This window comes from Muntiacus reevesi, chromosome 1, assembly GCF_963930625.1.
Source record: "Muntiacus reevesi chromosome 1, mMunRee1.1, whole genome shotgun sequence".
Classification (NCBI taxonomy): domain Eukaryota; kingdom Metazoa; phylum Chordata; class Mammalia; order Artiodactyla; family Cervidae; genus Muntiacus; species Muntiacus reevesi.
In genome coordinates this window covers 109492590-109509634 of record NC_089249.1, presented here as the reverse complement: position 1 = coordinate 109509634, position 17045 = coordinate 109492590, and the positions used below count along the sequence as shown (strand labels likewise).

The following is a 17045-nucleotide window of genomic DNA, read 5'->3' as shown; positions in this document are numbered from 1 at the left end:
CAGGAAAAGGTACTGATAACAGATGACCCTACTTGACTGCAGAGAAGGAGATTTTCTAAAAGTACAAGAAAGGCTGGAGTAGCCTCAGTGTTTTAACTGTAGGTCATCTTGGGTGATCACTTTTTTCCCCAAAAGTCAATTTCTTTTTCAATTTCTATTTTTTTATTAGCTTTATATCATACTTATAAAAAAGATTTAAGAGGAAAAAAAATTAACAAACATCACAAAAGGTCTTCTCATTGTCTGTTGCCTTGTTAAAATAGCAAGGAAGGGAATGGAATTCCTGTTTATTGCAGACCTGCCAGGCCAGGCCCTGCACTGGGTGTTATATTTCTGTTAAAGTTGACATGGCTGTTTAGGAGAAGAGATTCTCAAGCTGGGCCAGCTAAACAATCTGCGAGGTCCAGTGCAAAATACAATTAGAGCCTCTTGTTCATAATATGTGAAGAATTCAAGAGGGAGACAGCAGAGTGAGGGGCCTTCCTAACTATGGGTCCCTAAACTGGCTCTGCTATTAAGCTTGAGCTCGAATTCCTACATTGGCACTTATCAGTCATGTAATCTTGGAAAGTCATCTGTAAAATGGGGATAAAAACAGACCCTACGTCACTGAGTTACTATTAGAGTTAAATCAGTTACTATTTGAAAAGTGCCTAGAAGAATACCTGGCATACAACAAGCACTCACCTAAATGTTAAGTAAATACTGAGCTTACACATCTTAAAATGCCAGAGACAATTATAGCCACAAAATGCTGAAGTTACTAAAACGCCAAAAAAAGTGTTTTGAGAGTTCGGCCCTGATACACAGAAACATGTTCTTACTCCTATGACAGTAGTTACCTTTCCATTTATTTTAACAAACAAAAGATTTTAAAAGATATTCTGGATTGAGGCCAACTACTCACAAAGCAAAACTGAAGAATAAAAAAAGATACTGGTTTATGCGCTCAGTTCTGGAAGCCTGTGGAGTGCAAATTGTCATGAAGCCAATTTAATATAACTGCTTCCTTTATGCCGAAAGGATTCACCAGGGACCTCTCTGTTTCCATACAGGAAATAAAGCCTGTTGTGTCTGAACAAAAACTAAGAAATATTTTTCTTTCTATAATGTAGAATACTGTAAAAAAAAAACAACAAACCAACCAAACAAAAAACCTATAGAACAGGAAATGTGGCTAATCATACAAATTCTATATTTAGCCCTAGAAAAAATATTAAGTAAAACAAGTCAGGAGACAATTTGCAGGCAGTGATAAATACTTTTACATAGAAAGGAAATCTGGAGCACAGAGACATACATACTTAATAGTCTATTAATGTTTGTTTTACAAGAGGAACCTCAGTTTCCTCACTGGGTTACTGACATATTTCTTCACTCTTGACCACCAACAATTCTCAGGATTTTCAAAAGCTTTTTTATAAAAAACAAGTTTTTTGTTCCCCATTTACAATAAACACTGTTGCTAGCAAAATTCTAAAGAAGTAAGTTGTCGTAGGTCAAACAATTCGCCCGAGGTACACAGATTTGGGATACTTCTCCTTAAGAGTCGGCCACTGAACAATGAAGTAATCGGAGAGGTGAAACAGAATCTTTCCGGACAGGGATAAATGTTCCACTCGGCAGATGCTCTCAACGTAGACAATGATCACTTTCTTTATTCCCAGTATCCCAAGGAGAAGGGCAGATATACAGATAGGAACACATGTTCCTGGTCCGTTACACAACACCTTGGGGAAAAAAAAAGTTGAAGGTCAAATAACAACACAGGATACTACTCTAAGTGAGGCATTTAAATTAAAAACATTCTAACCTTAAGAGTTTTTTTTTTTTTTTTAAATTCCAAGTCTTGAGTGATTTCCTGTTAAGATTCAGTCTGTAGCAAACTCATGTGCTTGGGACCCAAGTGGGGCTGTGCTGTTGGCTCCCCAGCTTATCAACTGTGTGACGTGGGGAAAATTACTTCACTTCTCTGCACCTGGGAGGCCTGCCTTGTGCTAAGGGAGGTGTGAACACAGTGTTGGGCCAGCACCCACGGGATGGGTGTGTGTTGCTCTTCTGACTGCTCTGTGGATCTTGAATGTTAAATATATGGAAACCAGCTGTGATTCACTGTTTTCTAATGTGATGACTTGTGTTGATTTTTTTTAAAGCAATCTTTATAATAGTTGGAGGACTAACATGAAAGATATAGGAGAAAATGTCTTTAAATGACTAAATTATGTAGAACATTTTTGTTGGAGGTAGAATCACTGAAGTTCAATCAAAAAAAAAAAAAAAAAAAAACCACCCAAAAAAAAAAAAGGGGAATATTTGAGAGAAGGCTACCAAATGAATGAGATTTTCCCTCAAGAGAATTCAATCCACACTTGTAATCCAGAGACTTTTAATGCTTTGAATTCTGCTAATCTTTTTTTTTTTTTTTTAATAGAAAGCCACTGGTTAAAAACAAATTTTTTTTTTTTTTGGGTTAAAAACAATTTAGTTGCTGAATTTAACAAGAGAAATTAAAATTTAACTCATAGAGTAACTGCAAAGAATTTTTATGTTTTTTAAGAAAATGAGAGGAAACCTATCTCACAGAACTGTTGGTAAGATCATTGTTTGTTGCTTAGATGCTAAGCTGTGTCCAACTCTTTGTGACTCCATGGACTGTAGCCCACCAGGCTCCTCTATCCATAGGATTTTCCAGGCAAGAGTACTGGAGTGGGTTGCCACTGCCTTTGCCAGGTGATCTTCTCGACCCAGGGATCAAACCTTCTGTGTTTCCTGCATTGGCAGGCAGATTCTTTACCACTGAGCCACCAAGATCATTTATTATTATTTTTAAAACATTTTGCACATCTTAATCATATGTTCATGTTGACTAAATTAGTAAAACCTAATTAAACATTTTTTACTCCAAAATCTTAAAACAGAAGATCTGTGGTTGTCGACACACACTTACTAGGCATAGCCTACCATGTCACATGATCACTTCAGCACAAGGTCCACAAAACTTATTAGATATTTGCGACCCCATGGACTGTAGTCTGCTAGCCTCCTCTGTTCTTGGGATTTTTCAGGCAAGAATACTAGAGGGGGTTGCCATTTCTTCCTTTAGGGGATCTTCCTGACCCAGGGATCAGTAGGCGGATTCTTTACCACTGAGCCACCTGGGAAGCCTCAGAGAATTTTAGAGCTGAAATTACCATCTGAACATTGCAGGGACCCTCTCCCACAGACATGTGTCACAGCTGTGACACACGGAAGAATATAAGGGTTTGGTAAAGGGCATGTGACCTAAGCTCCACATTTCCCCGAGGTAGGACCATCTAGAACACCATTCACAAGAGCTCTGGGGTCAGACAGAGTAACCTGTTTTCAGGTGGGAACCAATCCTTTTTAGTCTTCCTTAGCTCTTACCTACAAGTTAAACCCCTGCCTGTCTCCTATGAAGAAGTTTTGTTCAGACTTTCTCCTGAAGTCCCAGCTACTAAGCTGCCCTCCAGGACAGTGCTATTCAATCCTCAATGAGTTGCCCCATAACCTTTCTTCACAGACCCTCAAGGGAGCATGAATGAAAGAAAATGGGACAGTGAGTTCCATATATATGCATTAATATATGATATTTGTTATTCTCTAACATACTTCACTCTGTATAATAGGCTCTAGGTTCATTCACATCATTAGAACTCACTCAAATTTATTCCTTTTCATGGCTGAGTGATATTTCATTGCATATACATCCCACAACTGCCTTATCCATTCATCTGTCAATGGACATCTAGGTTGCTTCCATGTCTTAGCTATTGTAAATAGTGCTGCAATAAACACTGGGGTACATGTGTCTTTTTCAGTTATGGTTTTCTCAGGGAATATGCTCAGTAGTGGGATTGTTGGGTCATACAATATTTTTATGCCTATTTTTTAAGGAGTCTCCATACTGTTCATCATAGTAGTTGCATCAATTTACATTCCTACCATGCATCAATTTACATTCCTACCAACAGGGCAAGAGGGTTCCCTTTTCCCCACAACCTCTCCACCATTTATTGTTCATAGATTTTTTGATGATGGCCATTCTGACCACTGTGAGGTCATACCTCATTGTAGTTTTGATTTGCATTTCTCTAATAATGAGCAGTGTTGAACTTTTATTTCATGTGTTGATTAGCCATCTGTATGTCTTCTTTGGAGAAATATCTGTTGAGGTCTTCTGCCCACTTTTTGATTGGGCTGTTTATTTTTCTGGTAACAATGGTAATCTTAATTACCACCTCGGCTCTCACTACCACTATTTATTAACAACCCACTGTGGTCAGGTACTGTACTAAACATCTCACATGTATTCTTTTCTCTATACCTCAGATGTATTTTTAAAAATTTTTAACTGGAGGACAATGTTGTGTTGGTCTCTGCCATACAACAATGTGAAGCAGCCATAAGTATGCATATGTCCCCTCCCTCCTGTATTCTTTAAGTTAATCCTCACAGCAATCATTTGAGGCAAATTTTTGGTTCCCTTTTCACAGAATATGAAAACTGAGATGCAGAGACTGGACCAGTTGCCTGATCATGCATTGGAGAGGTGGAGTTCCACTGTTTCCAGTCTCCTTTCCTCTATGTGACTCCTAACTGTATGTGGGAAATAGAAAGACTGGACTAGATGACCTTTCCCATTAGTTCCAGGATTCTAGAATTCTCTGAGTCTCGTTTGTTTCTGGGTTTGTCTGAAGCCTGAGTTACAAGATTGTTCTGAATCCTTTCAGGGTTTAGAATTCTAAAAATCCTATTAATGCAAGGTTTCTCAATAGCGGCACTATTGACATTTTGGACTGGATTATTTTTGCTTGCGGGGGCCAGTCCTGTGCATTGTAGGATGTTGAGCAGCATCCCTGGCCTCTACCCACAAGATTCCAGTAGCCAAGACGATCAAGAATGTCTCTGGGCACTGCCAACTCTCCAGTTGAGAGCCGCTATGTTAATGTATTCCCTAATCCTTGGATTATTTGTGTTGCTTTTTCTCATTTTGTTCTCCCAAAGCACAGAACAAAATAAAACCTGCAGCTAAAAAAATAATAAAAAGGGTTGCACGTTGGATCTTGAATGTCACAAAACTATTTTCATGTTTGCTGCCTTAAAAAGAAAAAAAAGCATACAGGGCCTCTGACTCAGTGGTGAAGAATTCGCCTGTCAATGCAGGAGACATGCAATTGATCCCTGATCTGAGAAGATTCCACATGCCACAGAGCAACTAAGCTTGTGTGCCACAACTATTGAGTCTGTGCTCTGAAGCCTGAGACCACAACTATTGAGCCCACCTGCTGCAAATACTGAAGCCTGCGTGCCTAGAGCCCATGCTCCCCAACAAGAGAAGCCACCGCAACGTGAAGCCTGTGCACCGCAGCTAGAGAGAAGCCCCCACTCACTGCAACTAAAGAAGAGCCTGCATAGCAAAGACCCAGCACAGTCAAAAATTAATAAATATTAAGAAGTAAATATCTACACGTGTCCATTCAGTATCTGGTTGGCTGACTATATACAAGCTGTGAATATACTGATAGAGATGTCTGGAGATAGAAGGGGAAATGACTGGGCAGTGGTGGGAGACGCTTTACTAACCTGCCATAGACCAGAAGCAGAGACTGTTAAGGTAAAAGTGGAAATTAAAGGTATTTTGTTTGTTTGCCTCTGTTGTATCTTTATTTTGAGGTACCTTACTGCAAAAGTCCTAGGAACAATAAAATCACAAAACCCTAAAGACTGAAAAAAAAAAAAAAACCTTAAAACTTAAGTGAAGGAAAGCTTTTAATTACATACAGGTTTTAAATCTAAGTTTTACAGAAGCCTTATTATTACTGTTGTTTAGATGTGAAGTCGTGTCTGACTTTTTTGGGAACCCATGGACTGTAGCCTGCCAGGCTCCTCTGGGAATTCATGGGATTTTCTAGGCAAGAACATGGGAGTAGGTTGCCATTTTCTTCTCTAGGGCATCTCCTGGACCCAGGGATCAAACCTGTGTCTCCTGCATTGCAGGTGGATTCTTCACCACTGAGCTACCAGGGAAGACCTTACTGAAGCCTAGGTAAATATTGAAAAATTGTGGATTATGGAGTTTCTGTCATTCAACGAAGCATACAGAAAGACTTATTTCAAGCACTAAACAAAACAGAATTTACTGAAGACTGCCTGGGGAAAGAAGATTTTAAACAATATAATGGTTGAAATTGTCTTTAATTTATAAAAAACACAAAAATTCTCTTTCTTATTTTTCTCTTCCCTAAAATACAAATTCTCAGTAAACATGGGTGCAGTGTTATTACTATATTTCTACCTCACTATTTTGTAAGCTGCTTATGAGCACGGTCAACTTCTAGTATAATCTATGCCGTGCACATGTGACAAAACAGGCACTCATTAAATTCTGCTGAAGGAAGGAAGAAAAAGACGCATTGGGGGACAAGGAAGCTGGAAATCATTTGCCTGTCATATATGAAGTCAAAGGCTCCTGTTGCCAGACTCGACTTAGTTTGTAGCTCTATCGCACACATTCATCATGAGCATAAAGGCTGTGACTGACAGCTTAAAAATTCTTCCTTTTTTTTTAACCATCTCACATCCATTGCCTTTTCCTCAGGGTAACTGTACCCCTTGCTCTCAACTTAAGTGCTTGAACAGAGTTGAGTTCACACTCAACTACAAGCAGAGGACATATGACTTTAGTCTGACCAGTGAGGCCCCTAAATTTCCCTGGCAAAAATCATTTGTTCAGGAAGCAGCATCTAATCCAGTGAGTAACCACAAGACATACTAGGACATGTGTTGGGGCTGCTAAGAGAGCAGTACCTTCTCTGCTGTACTGGCACCTAGGAGAATGTGGGCCTGGCACTGTTAGCATCTCTCTTGCCACCATGTGGAGAGCTGAGAATGAAGCCATCACACAGCATAATGGAGCAGAGCTGAGATGAAGACAGGCCAGGTCCCAAAGGTAGCATTTCAGATCCATGAAGCCAGCTGTGCCTGAAGGAAACCAGATCTAGTCCTAGGTTTGTCAGGCATGTGAGGGGATACATTCCATTTTTGCTTAAGCCAGTTTGAATCAGGACTTCTGTCACTAGCAATAAAAAGCATCCCAACTGACACAGTCCTTTATTTTGTCTAACTTATTGCCTAGCCTTTGATTGTTTACGGCGCCAACCAGTAGGTGCTCATATGGGCCTGCTGGATGAATTAACAAATCAATCAATAAATGTCTCTGAAAGCAGGAAACCCAAGACATATATATACTAAGGATAATGTAAGTTATGGGTCCAGAAAACAGAAAGAGGTTAGGGCTAATATAAACATGAAGTCATGAGGGTAGATGAGCCAGATCAAGGATTAAGAGCAGTTACAAAAGGACTGTTGTTCCATAGATTTGGGTCACCACAGGTCAAGTCCTGTTGGTTGAGATATGATACTGGTACATGCATGACAACATATATTTAACTAGGGTAGTCTGAACTTTATTGCTAGCCTAGTACAAACCCCATACACAGAATATGGGTCAAGACCTCTGGGGTCCTAGGTTGGTTTGAAGGTCAGTGAGAGTGATTTAAGCATATGAAGGTGAGCTTGAAAGCCAGATGAAGTGAAAGTTAAAGTGTTAATTACTCAGCTGTGTCCGACTCTCTGTGACCCCATGGACTGTAGTCCACCAAGCTCCCCTGCCCGTGCGGTTTTCCAGGCAAGAATACTGGAGTGGGCAGTCATTCCCTTCTTCAGGGGATCTTATTGATCCAGGGATGGAACCTGAGTCTCTTTCATTGGCAGGTGGATTCTTTATCATCTGAGTCACCTGAAAGCAAGATGTGTGTGAAAGTTACTCAGTCGTGTCTGACTCTTTGTGACCCAATGGACTGTAGCCGGTTAGGCTTCTCTGTCCATACGATTTTCCAGGCAAGAACACTGGAGTGTGTTGCCATTTCCTTCTCCAGAGGATCTTCCCGACCAAGGGATCGAACCTGGTCTCTCGCATTGCAAGCAGACTCTTTACCATCTGAACCACTAGAGATGCCCCACAGAGAGCCCAGTTATGGCTGTAATCTGAAAAGACTGGACAGAAAAGCAGATTCCAACTCTGAGGCCGTGGCCTGAAAACGACCCTCTTGCACAGCTTCTTGCTGGTAGCGGTGGAAGCTGGAGAGAGCTAATGAACTGCAGGAACACAGCTGCAGGCAAGGTTTTACTGAGCTTCCAGGGCCACGGATAAAGCTGGGGAGAACGCAAACCTACTGTCAAAGCCAAGCTGGCTCAGGCAGGTGGTCTCTGGAGGTCACAGGTCCTGTCAAAACCAACACTTCCATGTAGAGGATATTGGTTCCACCACGCTGGAACCAATACAGTGGCAAATGAGATAAATGAGCAGATGAGGAAGGAAGTAAGCACTGAGTCCTGGGACTAGTCGGGAGACACAGGAAAAGCTCAGATGTGAGGTTTTCTATGAAGCCTTACAGGTAGGGCGCTTAAGAATGAACACTTCTTAGTTTAGAAAATAAGAAAACCACAAGGTGACCTGGCTAAACCAATAAAGACAGGATCTTCAGATCTGGCTAAAAGAAGAGTAGTGGAAACCCTAGAGATGGTTATGTCAGTGAATCACTGAGCTAAAATGCAGGGAGGGGAAAATGAGCAGGAGAGAGGGGGAGCTCACATGCAAAGTGGGGCTGGGGAATGGCTTACAGAATGGAATGAAGAAGCTGTACATGAACATAAAGATTGGGAGAAAAGAGTAAGAATTTAAACTATTTAGTTTAAGATTGGACTGGAAAAATTGTACTGAGAACATGACAAATGTTAAAAATGGTGGCACAGGAAGTCTACCATCACCAGATTTTCTTTTCAATATTTATAACTTCCCAGCTCAATGTGAAAAGTGCAGAAAAGCATAAAGAAAAAAAATAATCCTTCTAATCTCATCAATCTGTCAACATTTCGGTGTATTATATGTACATTTATATATCACTATAAAATATGTTCATGTATGCACATATATAATTCTGAGAGCTTACATATTATGAAGTTCTTGTCAGTTATATTTTTGTGTGTTGTAAAAAGTTTTTAAAATTCATGATTTCTAATTACTGCATATATTTAATCCTATGGATATATCGTAATTTATCCAACTATTCCTTTATTGTTGAAAACTCAGGCTGACTCCTTTTTTTTCCTTTTTGCTATTCTAAATCATGATGTTATGAACATTTCATATATAAATCTGTGACCTCTAAGGCTTTCATTTTGCATTAAACTAAGTTCCAGAGTTCATGCTGAGTGAGAGGTTAGAAGAAACAGCTTCAAGGACTTAAGGAAGTTGTAGAAAGTTTAATAAAACAACTGTCCTGAATTGGGGATGGGCCATGTGGCCTCTTGTTTCGCTTTTTTGTTCTTGTCTGGAAACAGAGCTATTTCCCACTGTAAGAGGTGGGGCAGCAGGCTGAGCCCAGCTCTCACAACACCAGTGAGATGCCCCTGTCTGCGTCCCCCCTGCAGCCAGTGGGTGGGCTGTGACTTGGCTGATGTTTCTGCCGAGGTCTGACCAGGAGCTAGTGGTGCAGAGAGGCAAGGCCAGAGGAGACTGTTCTGGCAGAGGAATCACTGGCAGAATCTGGCACCCAGTACTGGGGGCCTGGCTACACTGCTCACTGTCCAGCACGGTGGCGGCACCACCCCTCCAAACCAGACCTGAGGCCACGGTTCTCATGGTTCCAGCTGCCCGGCTGCCCAGCTTGTCCCGCCACGTTTACTAATCCTCCTTCATTAGCTTTCCCAGTAACTCTCAGAGCTCTCAACAGTCTTTCACTGAATTCTTTTTCTGTTTCAGTCAGCCAGAGTGGATTTTTATGGTTCGTTAACAAAGAACCTGACCCGTCTGGAAAAAAGACAAAGGCTTTGAGAGCAACGAACTCAGAGTGAGAGAAGGAACAGTTCATGTCAGAACAGTTGCAGGATCTCCTCGGGCAGGGCTCCGAGCACTGGCCCATGCGCACAGGAAGAAGCAGTGAGACACGGATGAGGATGCAGTAGAAAAGGCCGGGGTGAGTGCTCTGGCCTGGGGAAAGGACACTCACAAGTCCTCATTTCAGGAGCAGTGGGATAACAGCCTCAGAAAACTAGAGAGAGAAGCATCTGAGAGTAATCAAGAGGGTAAGGGAGAAAATGCAGTCAGAGGGCAGGTGGTCTATAACACGCAGCGGAGATCGTCAGAGGACAGGGAGGCTGGGGGTGGGCGTTCAGCCTAAGCGAAGGCAGTGCTGAGTGTTGGTGCTCATTGGAGGTGGACAGCAGGGAGGAACAGGACGCAGAGCAGATGGGATGACGTGTCCGCTTGGCTCACACTGTGGTACACTGCATTTCTTCTTTTTTATGTATATTTAATCATCTGAGTAGTAACAGTCCAATAGGAACATCTAAACATCAAGACCCACATGAAATAACCAAAGAAAGCCACATGAGAAAACCAAAAAGAATCACTATTTATGAACTTCAAGGTCTCTTACAATTCTATTGCTAACACGCAGCATTTTCAGAGTTGTCATCGTGTACATGGCATTTTGAGGTCTACTTTTCCGATTATATCACTACTTCTATTCCATGTTTTTACATGGGCATCAGCTGCTTCACTGCTTGAGCATGTCACAGCCCACCCAGGCCCTGCCCTACTCCTCTTTACTCCAGCATAGCTTTCATCTTCTTTTAAATCATTTCAAAAAAGGTTAAGTTAAAAAAAAAGTTAAGTTATAAATTGTTTTTATCTAGGCTAATGGCTTATGGTGTAAAGACAATGAATTTGTTAGTTCCTCAAATATCAGTTATTCCATTTTGTTTGATAACAACTAAAAATAACTGTTCCCGATGTAAATTAGGCTCCTGGACCCAATTCCAACGAGTGTATGTGTGTGTGTGTGTATGTATAGGCTTCCCCACAACAAACAATGCTATGGACACCTACTGTTTAACTTAATTCTAACACTATCTACTCTGATATAGAATCACATTCCACAGGTTAATGGCTCAGTCCCCAAGACCACCCTCCCCTTCAAATGCCTGTCACAAACTCAGATTGTTACTCACATTACTGACCAACTGGCTATAAATCAGAGGTTCCCATGACCCACTCCTTGAGGTCGAGTCACATGCTAGAATGGCTCACAGAACTCAGAAAAATCAGTTTAATCACTAGTTTATTGATTTATTATGAAGGATATTAAAGGACACAAACCAATAGCCAGAAAGAGACATACAGGGTAAGGTATGGGGCAAAGGTGTGGAATTTCCATGCCATTCTCCCTAAGTCTGCATGTGTTCACCAACCTGGAAACTCTCCCAACTCTGACCTCTTGAGTTTTTACGGTGGCTTCATTACATAGTCACAATTGATTAAACTACTGGCCATTGGTGACTGATCCATCCTCCATCCTCTCTCCCCTGCCAGAAGTAGAGGCTGGGGGTAGGGTGGGAGTGGGATTGAAGTTCTGACCCCTTAATCACACAGCTGGCTCCACGGGCAAGCAGCCCCCATTCTTGAGTGCGTTCCAAAAGTCATCTTATTAACTTAACAAGGCATCTTTATCATTCTCATCACTTAGGAAATTCCAAGGATTTTAGGAGCTGTGGTCAGGAACAGTGGACGAAGACCAAATATGTACCAAAAATATTTTGGTGATCTGAATGACCAAATATATATATATATATATATATACACATATATATATATATTTTAAATCACATAAGCATATAATGTAAACTTTGGTCCTGCAGAATTTTGCCCAATTGATAAGTTCCTAATACTGACACCCCAATGTTGATTACACTGGGCTGGAGGAAGCACAAGCTGGAATCAAGATTGCTGGGAGAAATATCAATAACCTCAGATATGCAGATGACATCACCCTTATGGCAGAAAGTGAAGAAGCACTAAAGAGCCTCTTGATGAAAGTGAAAGAGGAGAGTCAAAAAGTTGGCTTAAAGCTCAATATTCAGAAAACTAAGATCATGGCATCTGGTCCTATCACCTAATGGGAAATAGATGGGGAAATAGTGGAAACAATGGCTAACTTTATTTTTCTGGGCTCCAAAATCATTGTAGATGACGACTGCAGCCAAGAAATTAAAAGACACTTACTTCTTGGAAGGAAAGTTATGACAAACCTAGACAGCATCTTAAAAAGCAGAGACATAACTTTGCCAACAAAGGTCCATCTAGTCAAGGCTACGGTTTTTCCAGTGGTCATGTATGGATGTGAGAGTTGGACTATAAAGAAAGCTGAGTGCTGAAGAATTGATGCTTTTGAACTGTGGTGTTGGAGAAGACTCTTGAGAGTCCCTTGGACTGCAAGGAGATCCAACCAGTCCATCCTAAAGGAGATCAGTCCTGGGTGTTCATTGGAAGGACTGATGCTGAAGCTGAAACTCCAGTACTTTGGCCACCTGATGTGAAAAGCAGACTCATTTGAAAAGACCCTGATGCTGGGAAAGATTGAAGGCAGGAGGAGAAGGGGATGACAGAGGATGAGGTGGTTGGATGGCATCATTGACTCGATGGACATTGGTTTTGGTAGACTCTGGGGGTTGGTGATAGACAGGGAGGCCTGGCATGCTGCAGTTCATGGGGTCTCAAAGAGTCGGACACGACTGAGAGACCGAACTGAACTGAACTGAATGTTGATTACTCCCAGTCAACCAGAGTATTCTTGCTTATGCTGCATTCACATAATCCAGCAAGAAGCTGAACAACATGGTGCTTATGGACCAGGGCTTTGCAGTCACACAGGTGTGAGTTGTCTGCTTAGCAGCAATGTGAATAGGGACAGACTGCTTATTCATTCTATATCTCAGTTTCCTCACTCACGGATTCATTTGTCCAAGAAATAGCTATTGAGTAAGAATAATATGCCAGGTACTGTTCTGGATATTAGGGATATTGTTGTTTACAAGTAAACAAAAGCCCCTTCTCTCACAAAGTTTACATTCCAGGGGGAAGACAGAAAACACTAGGTACACATTTATATAATATAAAGCAGAAGAAGGGAACAGAGACACATGGAGGTTTGGGAGGACGTGACTTGTGAGCTAGTAACTAATGAAGTGGTACAGTATTTTAGGCAAACCAACTAGAGCAAGATGGAGGAGAGAGAATGTAGATTTTGTGGACTGACCATAAATCGGGGCCAATAAAGAGTTTGAGAGGTTGGGGAGGGTTGTGGGCTTGAGACTAATTATAATTTAACAGAGCTGACAGGTCTAGGTGACTATCTCAGGGGCTTCCACCTCTTGTGAATAAAGTAAACTGAGACATATATACAGGGCACGATGAGACTGTCCTGAGGGTCCATCAGGGAGACAGTAAATGCTAATATTTCTCCTTCTTGGGAGCTAGAGATGGTAAGGTAGAGAATGTTGGGGTGGGAAATGGTAATCCAAACAGAAACAAATATAAACACAGGGAAAACAGTATCTATTTTTTAGTATTGCTGTGGAGATCAAATAAGATAACACCTGTAAGGCACTTAACATAGTGCTTGTCCCATGGGAAATAGTCAAGAAATGGTAGCTAATCCCATGTACCTCTGAGGAGCCTGGCAGGGAACCCATGGGGTCGCACAAGAATTGGACATGGTTTAGCAACTAAACAATGACAAAAGCTATTATTATAGTCCATCCAAAAGTAAAGTAAAACGCTTATGGCATTTTTCAAACTCTTAAGAGTACTGTGTGGCTTGTCCCTCACTCTTTCACAGGCATGGCACTGACCTGGCATGATCTATCCTACCCTTCAGAGGGTACCTTATGAGAGTAACCCAACCATCCATTTAAGTTTCTTTATTTGCAAGTCACTTTTTATTTTTCTCTGCCTGATCCACTCCAGTTCATTTCAGCCTCTCAGTGGTGTCCAGCTCTTTGCGACCCCATGAACTGCAGCATGCCAGGCCTCCCAGTCCATCACCAACTCCCTGAGTCCGCCCAAACCCATGTCCATCGAGTCGGTGATGCCATCCAACCATCTCATCCTCTGTTGTCCCCTTCTCTGCCTGCCTTCAATCTCTCCCAGCATCAGGGTCTTTTCAAATGAGTCCGCTCTTCACATCAGGTGGCCAAAGTACTGGAGTTTCAGCTTCAACATCAGTCCTTCCAATGAAAAACCTAGGACTGATCTCCTTTAGGATGGACTGCTTGGATCTCCTTGCATTCCAAGGGACTCTCAAGAGTCTTCTCCAACACCACAGTTCAGAAGCATCAATTCTTCAGCACTCAGCTTTCTTTATAGTCCAACTCTCACATCCATACGTGACCACTGGAAAAACCATAGCCTTGACTAGATGGACCTTTGTTGGCAAAGTGATGTCTCTGCTTTTTAATATGCTGTCTAGGTTGGTCATAACTTTTCTTCCAAGGAGTAAGCATCTTTTAATTTCATGGCTGCAGTCACCAAGTGATACATATAAAAAAATGACAGAAGGAGCCTGATTGCCAGGAGTAGTGTTTTCTCTTTTTCCACAGATGGTGGAAGACTGAAGGATTCTTGAGCTCCCCTGCTCAGGATCTGTGGAGCTGCTATAGTGTACTTCTTGGCTTGTGGCCAAATGGCCACCATTACATGGTAAACAAGCCTGATGACCCAATGTGTAAGCCTGATGTTCATTTTAAAATGAAGTTTGGCTATTTTATTTTATTTTTATCTTTTGGCCAAGTTGCACGGCATGTGGGATCCTAATTCACTGACTAGGAGTTGAACCCACACCCCCTGCATTAGTAGCACATTGTCCCAATCACTGGACTTCCAGGGAAGACCCCAGGTTAAGTTATTTTGTCCTTGTGTGGGAAACCAGACTTCCTAACATTCTGCAACCATCCTGATTTGTTGGGTTTGAGTTGAGATAGAGAGGTGGAAGTTAAGCACGTAAGAGATGCACAAACAGGAGATACCAGTGTCCCCTCACAACTCTAGGGTGTTCACCAGCAGTTTCAATGCATGTTGGTAAGACCTTACTGACCCAAGGCTCCACATTATTTGGCCGCTCCATAAATGTTTATGGCTCCTCTGACTGTAAGTACAGAGTAGGCAAAAGAGCTCAAGGGGGACTTCCCTGGTGGTCTAGAGGTTAAGACTCTAAGCTTTCAATGCAGAAGGCACAAGTTCCATCCCTGATCAGGGGAACTAAGATCCCGCATACTGTGCAGCATGGCCAAAAAAGAGTCTAGAGGTTTTCAGTGCCCATACTGGAAAGGCATTTGATTGTCGTGCCCTGATGTATTTATAAAAATAAATACAAAGGGGCTTCCCTGGTGGTCCAGTGGTTAAGAATCCGCTTGCCAATGCAGGGGACACGGGTTCGATCCCTGGTCTGGGAAGGTCCGCCATGCTTTGATTGTGGCATGTGGCAACTAAGCCACAACTAAGCCACAACTACTGAGCCCACCCGCTACAACGACTAAAGCCCAGGCACTAAAGAGTGCAGGCCCCACAACAAGAGTAGCCCCTGCTCCACAACTAGAGAAAGCCTGCATGCTGCAACAAAGACCCAGCACAGACAAAAATAAATAATGCTTTGAAATAAATAAATACATAGATAAAATCAGTACCTTTTTTTTTTTTTTAAAATCTGAATGGTTAAGCTGTGCCTTCTTTGCATCATCGTTAAAGATCACTGTCAGGCTAGCCAAACATTGTTTTCCGAAGCTTCCTGGCTGATTCTACTTTCAGTTGAGGAAACTGAATCTTTTAGTTTTCCTGTTCTCTGGGCTAAATGGTCAAGGTGACGATTTCCTGACTTCTTGGTCTTTTTTTATTTTCATTGTTTTTCAACACTCTGAAATGTTTACATGGAGGCCCTTAAGTCCTAGTAATCCAGTAGTTTTTCCTCTTGTTTTCCTCACACCATATACTCAGAAGCGCTGATTGCTAGTGCTGGGTGCAGTCTCGGGAGTCACTTAGGTTCAGTCCTTGCCCTTTGGCTTGAGAAGGGAAGGGAAAGATCTCCGTATTCACAGGGCTGCTACTACTTGCCAGGTGCAGAGCCTAAGTGTGGCACTCTGCATAATTATCCCACTTTAACCTTGCAACAGACCTCTGACGTGGGTTCTTTATCCTCATGTTTTAGACAAGGAGACTAAAACGCAGAGCAATTAAGTGACCTATGAAAGATCACACAGCTGAGACTCAAACCAACTTTATAAGACAAGCCTGGGACTCTCTTGTCCCCCATCCTGGTCCTGCACCTGTCCATCAGGTCCAGCATCAGTTGGAAGAGGGCTGAAGGCAAGGCAGACACCAAGGCACAAGCAACACAGGGAGCTGGATTGAGGCAAAATTCTGGCAATAGATGTTCATATTTTATAGCTTTAATAGAGAAATTAGTGGCAGACTATAACATACCATTGGACTACAATGGATTACAAAAGCTTTTCAGCAGATAAAATTGGGGGGTGGTGGTGGAAATGGTTAACATTTTCAAAAGAAAAGGGAGTATCCTTTTTAAACAGGAAGGACTGGCTTGAATTCAAAGCAATTATATAACTCCTGACTTGTGTCAAGGCCCTCTCTCAGGCAGATAAGTGATATTTTATTCATGATCCTTCCCTAATTTCTTTTACATGAACCTATGTATAAAATTTGTCTTGCTGAACCAAAAACTACTCAGCAGTTTTCCTTGGATAATTTCCTTTATGTACATATTGTGTGTACAGTAATAAAAAAAGGCTTACAAAATTTTTTACAGAGGATTATGTAATTCCTTAATTCTAAGGTGAAAGGACACATAGAAACACTTGTTTGCGAGTTTCTGGTTGTGTGTATAAAAGAGAGACAGACATAATACTCAAAGACAGACAATGCAACAGAGGCAAGAAGATAGGATTCAACAAAGTGAGATGCATTAGGAAGCTGTTATCTTATTGCAGCTTAAAGAACATGGTATTCTAGAGCTGAGCTTGGATTCCACACCTAGAATCAGAGATTCAGGATTCTCCAGAGAATATGTGCTTCATTCCCTGCAGAGATTCAAAAGGCATTTCTCTTTCACTGT

General features: G+C 41.7%; 1 protein-coding gene across 2 annotated transcripts in view; it reads right to left on the bottom strand.

Moving 5' to 3' along the window:
- Positions 1-1297: 1297 nt before the first annotated feature.
- ALG14 (ALG14 UDP-N-acetylglucosaminyltransferase subunit) overlaps positions 1298-17045 on the bottom strand; it is a 94999-nt gene continuing 79251 nt past the window's right edge. Inside the window, exons 4-5 of one of the 2 annotated variants that reach the window (XM_065927773.1) lie at positions 7636-7819; positions 1589-1730 (exon numbers count right to left, since the gene is read on the bottom strand). In XM_065927773.1, coding sequence (XP_065783845.1) covers positions 1720-1730; positions 7636-7819 — 195 coding nt within the window. In that variant the 3' untranslated portion in view covers positions 1589-1719. Of the gene's footprint in view, positions 1731-7635; positions 7820-17045 lie in introns of both variants that reach the window. The other variant, XM_065927768.1, reaches the window with a different exon arrangement.